A 9581-nucleotide genomic window follows, 5' to 3' on the forward strand; every position below is an offset into this window, starting at 1 on the left:
TTTAAAAAATTTAAAAAAATATAATAATTGCCATATTGGGGGACATTTTATATCATAGGAAAAAACCCTCAAGATTTATTAAGTTAAGAATTACACAATCAAATAAGTTCATTGAAGTTGGTTGGAAATCATATGTATAGCATAAAACTTAAAAAATAAAATGGATATCATTGAGTGGTAAAAAAAAAAAAAAAGATGAGCCTTGGGAACCAGATCTACTCTCTCCCACAGGGACGCCGAGTCGGGATCTAGTCCCTGGCTGTGGGTTTTGTTTTGTGTCTTTGGAGAGACCTGTGTATGTGCATTCACTGCTAACACACACACACACACACACACACACACACACACACACACACACGCACTCACGCATTTCAAAAGGTTGTGAGCAAACTTCAATGTCTTTTAATTCCATGTTTCCAGAACTTTTTGAAACCCTGCCCTCTCCCTTGGCTTGGAAACCCATCCTCTCCAGCATCCCCAGGCCCCGCCCCTTGGGTGGGAACCCCAGGAGCTGCTGGCCCGCCCTTCACCCCCCCCTCAACCCCTTCGGAGGGCTGGCCAGTCGCCCTTCCAACCTCCCAATCACTTTGCCAGCTGCCTCCTGCTTTTCTCCCGTGGGACACCCCCCTCCCCTCTCTCCCGGCCTCCAACTGCTGGGCGGGAGCCAAGGACATGTCACCCTTCTTGCTCCCGCCCCCATGATTGCCTCCTTGGTCCCCTCTGCCCCACTCTGTGGCTTCCTTTGCCCCAGTTCCTGGCCTCAGGGCCAGAGGGTGAGTGGAGTGGGGTGGGGGGGCCTGGGTGTACCCTAGCAGGGTGGGGCTGGCTCCCCGTGGAGGCCCTGCTGGAATGCACCTCCTGCCGCTCCCCCTGCGCAGCTGTTTATAAATTCCAGGCCCAGTCTTGGCCCCCGGCCCAGACCCCCCTCCCGGTCCATCTGTGCCCCAGACGTGGCGCCTGGGGAGCCTCCCTGCCTGGCTGGGGTTCTTCTCTCCCTGTGGCCTCCCAGCTTCGCCCTCTGAATCTCTGTGTCTCTCTGCGTCTCCATCCTTCCACCGGCCCGGACACGCTCACGGGCCTCCCCCTCTGTTCCAAAAGGGAGCTCTCAGTGCTCCTTTTTGCTGCCCAGCAGGCCTGGGCCCAGGGGACACAGGCCCAAGTCCTAGCAGAAGCTGGGCCCCAAGTCCCAGTGACTCCTCCCTCAGAACCCAGAGTCCCAGCCCCCAGCCCTCTCCTCCCTTAGGTGGAGAGTCTGCCCCCACCCCACCCATCCCTGCCCCTTCAGACCCAGAAGTTGAGGTCCTGGCCCTTTCTGCCCTCAGATCCAGGAGTCTCCAAAACCAGTCCCTCCACCCTCAGGCCTGGGAGCTCTGGGCCTTGGAGGCCTCCTCCCTCAGATCCTGGAGTCTGGCCCATCCCCCTCAGACTCAGGAGTATACACACCCACACACACCCTCTTCCCTCAGACGCAGGAGTGTACACACACCTACACCCACTTCCCTCAGACCCAGGAGTGTACACACACACACAGCCTCCTCCCTCAGACCCAGGTGTCCTGGGCCCTGGCCCCCTCCTATTTAAGGTCCTAAGGTCTGGGGAGTCCCGGAAACCCTGCTCCTCCTCCTTCAGATCCAGGAGCCCTGACTGTCCCCCGCAACCCCACCCCTACCCCAGACCCAGAGTCCGGCCTCACTCACCTCGGCTCACTCTCTGTTTGGCGCCAGACAGGATGCCCGGTGTGTCGATGATGCTAATACTCTCCAGGACCTGGTTGGGAAGCTGGGCACACATAAACCTGGGGGCCGAGGGAAGGTCAGGGTCAGCGCTGGGTGGGGCAAGAGGCTGAGAAACCCAAGAAGGGGCATCAAGGCTGACAGAGGAGACTCCATGACAGGAAAGGAAGAAGATCAGAGTACAGAATAAAGATGGAACATTAATAGGAATAATAATAACAGCGAGGTTTTGTTGAGCCCTTCCTTTGTGCAGCAGGAGCCCAGATGGCACTGCTGTGTAAGCACTGGATGGACTGCTAAGCACAAGATTGGCGGTTCAAAACCATCAGCAGCTCCGAGGGAGAAAGATGAGGCTGTCCGCTCCTATAAAGATGTACAGCCTCAGAGGAATGGAGGCCCTCAGCTACTAGGGAGTCTTTGTCCCCAACTCAATCCCCCAACACACTGAGAATATTCCATCCAGACCCCTTGAAGGAAGGGGAGGGAGGGGCTTAGGGAACCCCACCTTGTCATGTACCATCAATATAGTACACTGTACCGAGCCTCAATTAAAAAAAAAAAGATGTGTAGCCTCATTTTTTTTGCCACAATCAGAAAAAAATACCACCAAAACCTACATGAATAACAATGAGTACATGGAAAAAGAATGTTCTGGAATTGCACGTGGTAATCCTTGCACAACTCTCCTTGATATGACTGAACTGTATGACGTGTGGATGAAGTGCTAATAAAACTGTTAAAAAAAAAAAAGATTTACAGCCTTGGAAAACCCTCTGTGGGGTCGCTATGAGCTGGAATCCAAGAACCATAGGGAAGAATGCTAGAGAAACCGAGACAGAGCAGACAGAGATAGCCTCCCTAGAGCAAGCGTGCTGAATTCAGGCGGCCAGATCCCTGAACTGTGAAAAAATAAACTTCTGTCTCTGAAAGCCACCCCCTTTTGGTATATCTGTTCTCCAGCACTAGGAGGTGAAGACGGTCGCCCCCTCTTCCAGATGAGGATAAGAGAGAGGCACAGAGAGGTTAAATCATTGGTCCAAGGCTACCCAGCTGGCCAGCAGCAGAGCGAGGAGTTGAACCCAGCCTGGAGGCTCAGTGGTGAAAGCACTAGGTGGCTCACCAAAAAGGTGGGCAGTTCACCCCCACCAGAATAATGCAGCAGGCGGCTCCGGTAAAGACTTAAAGCCTTGGGAACCTTGCCGGGCAGTTCTACTCTGTCCTGCGGGGCCGCTAGCAGTAGTTGGCATTGACTGGATGGCAGTGGGCTTCATGGGACTGGGTTCGAGGCAAACCAAGCAGGGAAGCAGGAGGGAGGGAAGTCCCGTCAGAAGAGGGGGCTATGGTGGACAAGCAGAGCAAGCCGCCGAGCTTGGCTGGGACGGCCGTGTGTGCACCTGTTGAGGAAAGTGTTCCCGAAGGGGTTGAGTTTGCGGAAGGGCTTCTCTGGGTCCACCACGAGGGCGTTGCCCGGCACGGTGCCCTCGGCTTCGCCGTGCATGACGGCCACGAAGCAGTCGGTGGTGGGCTCGGGGCCAACGCGGGAGCCGGGCACCTCCTGCTCCAGGAGGTACTGGATGAAGCTGGTCTTGCCCGTGCTGTACTGGCCGGCCACCAGCACCATGGGCTTGCCGTCGAAGTCCGCGTCCTCCAGCGCCGGCGAGTGGAAGGAGCCGAAGCGGTAGTGTTCCTCCAGGGGCAGCAGCTTGGTGCGGTACAGCTCCTTGAGGGACGAGGTCACCGTGCGGATGGCCTCGGGCTGCTGGCCCCTGGCCCCGCCCCGCTTCAGCCAGCTGAACATGGTGGCCGCTCGCTGCCCGCTAGGCTCGCCGACTGGGGGGGACAGGTGAGTGGAGAGCTGCTGCCTGTGGGAGGAGGGGAGGGCATTGGCATTGGCGGTGGGCTGCCTGATGGAGGAGGAGGAAGAGGAGGAAAGGAGAGGGGGAGAGAGAGAGAGAGAGAGAGGTGGCCAGAGAAGGATGGGAGTGTGGATGGTGAAATGCATGGAGGAGGAGGAGAGAGCAGCAATGGTGGGCTGCCTGGAGGAGGAGGAAGAAGAAGAGAATGAGGTAGAATGTTTGGGAAAGGCTGAGGGCTTTGATGGGAGAGGGGGGTGGATGGGAAAGAGGGAGAGGGACGAGGGCGGTGGGGTGGACGGAGGAGCAGTGGCAGGGCAGACATCACTGTGGACTGCCGGGAAGAGGAGCAAGAAGGGAGACCACCATGGGTGAATGGAGGATGGGGGGGTGACCCAGGTCAGTGGTGGGACGGATGGATGAAGAGGAGGTAGAGCATGCTGGGTAAATGGGCAGAGGTGACGGGTTTGACGGAGGCGTGGGATGGGGGAGGAAGAAGGGAACATTGATGGGGGGAGGGGACAGAGGAGGAGGGTGGTCACTGAAGGGAGAGCGGATGGAGGAAGATGGAGGCATGGGTGCAAAACACGGCTGGAGGAGGAAGGGTTGGAAAGGATGCTGGAGGGTGGAATGAATGGAGCGGAAGCTTCGCCCTGAGCATTAAAGGTGAGGTGGAAGGAGGAAGCGGTGACCGGTAGGATGGGCGGCAAAGAAGTGGGGGGGGGCGCTTGCTGGTGGTAGAATGGACGGGGGAAATGGTGACAAGCTGAAAGAGGAGGTTCGAGTGAACCAGCTTGCAGAAGCGGAAGAGGTGACCAGAGGAAGAAAAGGGGGCGTCATGGAGCCCGAGGGAAAGCTGGCAGAACCAGCCTGGAAGAAATGCCTTCCTTCCGGCCCTTCTCCACCCCGCTCCCCGTTCCATCCTCTGACAAATGGGTATCCAGGTCACTCTGTGTCAAGTGTGACAAAAGTCAGGAACGAACCCGAGACCGGCCCCGCACCCGCCCAGAGCCCCCAGTTAGGAGGGGACCAGCAGTGACTAGGTGGGCAACCCACACAGGGCATGACAAACTAGCCACAGGGTCAGCCAAAGCTTGAGGCTGGGCTGACTAATGAGCTGCTCAGTGAAGGGTGGGCAGGAACAGAAACACTGGGGCAGGAGGAGGGGTGACTCTCCGGGTGCTGGCGGGGTGAGAGGCCCTGGCATGCTGGCCAAAGAAGAAGAATGAGAGTTGCGCCTGAGGCAGTTGCCTGGATGCACCCGGGTCATGGGAAGGCTTGGGCGTTAACAAGAATAATAACACCCCATTTGTGATTACTGCATGCCAGACACAGATCCAAGCACTTTGCACGAAATAACCCGCTTTCTCTTTATAAGGGCCCTAGAAGTTAGGTCTAATATTATTCTCTCTCTCTCTCTCTCTTTTCTGTCAAGGAAATCAGAATGGTTCAGGAAGACATTAACTCTTCGAGCAAGCTCAGGGAGCGAGAATGTGCTCAAGGTAGGATTCAAATCCGGGCAATCTGGCCCCAGACCTGGAGGTCCTATAATCAAGTGAAGGTTAGGGAGAGTAACAATTAGCAACCTAGCAGCAGTGGGCACCCCTGGCACCAAGGCAACTGTGTTCTCGACATGCCCTTAAGCCCTTTGATTATCTATAGGATCTGTAGTGATGCTCCTTTCTGCATTTCTGATAGTTTCAAGTTGTCTTCTTCTCTCTCTCCCTCCTCCCACCCGCTCTCCTTGGTCAGTCTACCTGGATGCTAATCAGTTGTATTGATCTTTTACAAAGAATCAGCTTTTGGTCAGATTGCAGTCTCTACATACCATTCCCCACTACAAGAAACCAGGGATCCTTGGAGAATCGACCGATTCCAGGGCTAGGGTCCCGAAAGAATGGGTGAGCTTGGATTTGATCCTGAGGAAGCGCTCAGAGATTGCTGGGTGGAAGACACCAGGCCACAGAGCCAACTTGAAGGAGCTCCCACCGGGCTCACTCCCAGATGGGCTCACTGGAGCATCAACAACTGGCAAATGGAAGATGCTACAATCTATGAAATCATCATGATGAAGGGGGAGGGGCGCATAGCGTGGGGAAGAGTGGTGTGCAGAAGCAAGAGTGGCCTCCTGAGATTGTGGGCATGTGGAGGGAACCATGGGTGGCCCCCAGGTAGGGAGTCTCTGGGGGACATCTACGAGAGGATGCTGGAAGGGCACAGGTGAGGTAGGAAGCTCTTGGGTCCTAGGAGGGTCCGAATGAAGCAGGGTCAAGGTCTAAGGAGAAGGGGGGGTGTCCCTGGCTGAGGATGGAGGTGGGGTGTGTGTGTGCTAGGAAGGAGTGGTGGAGTCAGAAGTGGGTGGGATTGAGAGAGACTGGGGAAGCTGGGGAGACTGGGAGACATTGGAGAAGACTGGGAGGCCACCAGGAGGGGAGAGGAGAAAGTGAAGGGAAAGGATACTGGGGTGCCTGGGGCTGGGAGGGGCTAGGGAGAGTTGGGGAGCCTGGGAGGGTTCGGTGAGGGACAGGAGAAGCTAGGAGAGACCGTTACAGACTGAGGCTCCCCAGGGGCTTGGGGTGATCTGGAGCCCGGGCAGCCTCGGGGGCTCCCGCAGGCAGTGCGCGCGTGCAGCGTGCACACTCACCAAGGGGTGCGCAGGCGTAGGCTGGGCGGGGCGTGCAGGCGGCGGACCGGGGGTCCCGCGGCAATCGCAGACGTGCCAAGTGCCCGCGCGGCGCGGCCTGTATTCACGGTCCCGTCCGGAGCCTTCTGAGCCGGGTGGGGCCGGCAGCCCAGCGGAGGGAGGGAGGGAGGGTCGGAGGGAGGGGCTCTAGGGGCGGGACAAGGACCCCCCCTCCCGCCCCCCGCCCCCAGCAGCCGGGCGCGCGGCCTCCGGGGCCTCCTGGTGGACAGCGCGGGTGGCGCACCCTGGGGAAGGCTCGGATTCCTTAGGTCCGCACCTCTGGTTCTCCAGGCTGGGGGGCTTTGCGCCACGCCCCGAACTCTCCCCACCAACCTCAGGTTTCCCCCTTCTCCTTTATTATTATCATTTTTAAAATTATTATTATTTTAATCATTGCATTGCGGGCTCATACAGCTCTCATCACAATCCATCCATCCATCCATGGGTCAAGCAGCTTGGTACCTATGTTGCCAGCATCATTTTCAACGCCTCTGCTTTCTACTTGAGCCCTCGGTATCAGCTCCTCGTGTTTTCCTCCCTCCCCCCCTCGAACCCATGATAGTTTTTAAATTATTATTTTTTCAATGAGGAGCTGATACCAAAGCAAATGTTTTGAGAATGATGATGGCAACAAATGTACAAATGTGCTTGACACGATAGATGGATTGTGATAAGAGTTGTACGAGCCCCCTATAAAATGATTTTTCATTGGGCTAGATCAGAGCATGTGCACAGGTACAGACAACGGCTCACAACACACGGAATCCAGGAACAGACATGGGGGTAGCATACCAGGAGGGTAGAGGGAAGGTGGGGAGAGGATGGGGAACAGATCACAATGATTGACACATAGCCCCCCTCCCTCAGGGGGATGAACAACAGAAACGGGGGTGAAGGGAGACAGCAGTCCGTGTAAGATAGGGAAATAATAACAATTTATAATTTATCAAGGGGTCAGGGGGTGAGGGAAAAAAGAGGCGCTGATCCCAAGGGCTCCCCTAGAAAGTAAGTGTTTAGAAAATAACGATGGCAATATATGTACAAATAGACTCTGGACAATGGATGTATGGATGATTATAAGAGCTGTAAGAGTCCCCCATAAAATGATCTTTAAATACATAGATAATTATAATAATGTATGTTTATTGTGGTTTGAGTGAGAGTGTCCAGAGGAAACTGGCGTTCAAAGCAACCATTTATACACCTCTTGTGTCCTAACAATTGCACCTCCCACAGTGCAACTGCCCTCTACCCATTTCATTCTGGGGGTGGCATGGGGGGGTGTTCCCTGTGCCCTTTGCCCATACTTGCCTTCTGAGTTTTGTTTTGGGGCAAAGGTTGCCCTTCCGATCATGCAGGGTTCATTGTTCTGAGGCGGCTCTTCCTCACCACTGCTATTGTTTACTTTATGGGCTTGTTGACTGAACGTGGCTCTTTGGGGGTGGGGGGGTTAAGGGTGTGTGTGGGTGCAGTTCCTGGCTTGAAGGTTGTCCAAGGGCCCCGTCTCTGGGGCTTCATCAAGCGCTCCCAAGATAGAAACGTAAGTCCGGTTGTGTTTTGTTATGAGTTTGAATTTTGTCCTGTTTTGTCACCTTCTGTGGTCTTCCGTTAGAGCTGTCAGTAGTGGTTGTGGGCACCATGTAGTTCTGGTCTCAGGAGAGCGGAGGGCATGGTTGGTGTGGTCCATTAGTGGTTTGTACTGTTTCCTTGAGTTTCCATTTCTTTTCTTTCTCCTCCTCCTCCTGTCTTTGTGTGTGTGTGTGTGTGTGTGTGTGTGTGTTCTTTCTCCTCCTCCTCCTGTTTGTGTGTGTGTGTGTGTGTGTGTGTGTGTGTTCTTTCTCCTCCTCCTCCTCCTTCTCCTCCTGTCTTTGTGTGTATGTGTGTGTGTGTGTGTATGTGTGACAGAAACTCAGGTTTATGTTTACAGTTTGGTTCAGGAAACGTGAGCCTTTACAGTTTCTCTCTCTTCTTTACTCTGGGTGGAGAGAGGCAAGCGTTGAGGGTTAGATAGTTACTCACTGGCTTTGAAAGCCCCAGCGCTACTCACCACGGTAGGAGGCCAAACCCTGTCTTTGTGGGCAATGTTCATTGACCTACACGTCCCCTGAGATTGTGGTCCTCCGCCCCTAAGCCCAGTGGTTCATTCCTTCCAGGTGCCTGATTCTAGAGAAGTCTTGGCTCTGCGATATAAAACCCAAAACGATATCAAACCCAAACCAAACTCGCTGCCACTGATTCTAGTCCAACACGTGGCAGCTCCCTCGGACAGGGTCGTACTGCCCTCGTGGGTTTCCAAGAATGTTCGCTGTTGATGGGAGTAGAAAGCCTCTTCTGTCTCCCTCGGAGCAGCTGGTGGTTTTGAACTGCTGACCTGTGGTGCCAGCACTCCTCACCCTGTACTATAGAGAGAGTCTATATATACAGGTACGCAATTGTGCTTGAAATAGAGACATGAACATACTCTATCTACTGTTTATGTGCCTCTCTTTGCAGCACAACAATGTACTTGCCCAACCGATAGATGCTGGTGAAGTGGAAAAAAGAATGATTTATTTTCTTGTTGTTGAAAATACACATAGCGCATATACCATTTCAACAGTTTCCACATGTACAGTTCAGAGAGATTGATAATAAACGTGCGGCCATTCTCACCCTCCTTTTTGGAGCTGTCCCTCCCCCAATCACATCAACGAAGGTTCCTATCTAACCTTTCAAGTAGCTCTTGCCAACTTGATCCCATAGAAATTGTTGTTTAAGAGAGCAGGATGCTCCAGGTACAGTCTTGACCCCTTTAGCTAAACTGTTGTTGGATATAAAAGAAGACTTTGGGGGTATTTCAAATGTAACGTTTAAGGTTTACCTTAGGGCAAGAGTTTTAGATGCCATGCAAATTCGAAATCCTGTTCTGCATCTTCTTCCATCTTTGGATCAGGTGGCTCCTACAGGATCTTTGACTCCTGCACTCAGTTCTGGTTCTGGGTACCATCCAGTTCTGGTCTCGTGGCAAAGGATGACTGTCTCCGTTTTTAATATGATCATCATCATCATCATCATCATCATCATCATCATCATGCTCAAATGTCAGTCAGTGAGCTGTGCTCCGGGGCTCTTAACTCTCCCCAGCTTGTTTCATTCGGCATGAAAGTGTCTGTCTGTCCCTAAAGATCTTGCTCCCAAAGGACACCTGTGCAGCCCTTCCTGATTTTCTGTCCAGTGAACAGGCCCCACCCACCCCTTCTCCCTGCTTTCTAGTCCGTGCCACGAGGCATTGGTATCCACTCACCCTCCAAAACCAAAACCTAAGAACGCACT

The 9581-nt window shown here is 54.0% G+C and overlaps 1 protein-coding gene across 1 annotated transcript in view; it reads right to left on the bottom strand.

Moving 5' to 3' along the window:
* EHD2 (EH domain containing 2) overlaps window positions 1-6305 on the bottom strand; it is a 23138-nt gene extending 16833 nt beyond the window's left edge. The window contains exons 1-3 of the mRNA XM_045292655.1: window positions 6231-6305; window positions 3128-3595; window positions 1698-1795 (exon numbers count right to left, since the gene is read on the bottom strand). Coding sequence (XP_045148590.1) covers window positions 1698-1795; window positions 3128-3531 — 502 coding nt within the window. The 5' untranslated portion in view covers window positions 3532-3595; window positions 6231-6305. The remainder of the gene's footprint in view (window positions 1-1697; window positions 1796-3127; window positions 3596-6230) is intronic.
* Window positions 6306-9581: the final 3276 nt, after the last annotated feature.

The sequence above is a fragment of the Echinops telfairi genome, unplaced genomic scaffold, assembly GCF_000313985.2.
Source record: "Echinops telfairi isolate 266 unplaced genomic scaffold, ASM31398v2 ScPeMD7_655;HRSCAF=1070, whole genome shotgun sequence".
Lineage (NCBI taxonomy): Eukaryota > Metazoa > Chordata > Mammalia > Afrosoricida > Tenrecidae > Echinops > Echinops telfairi.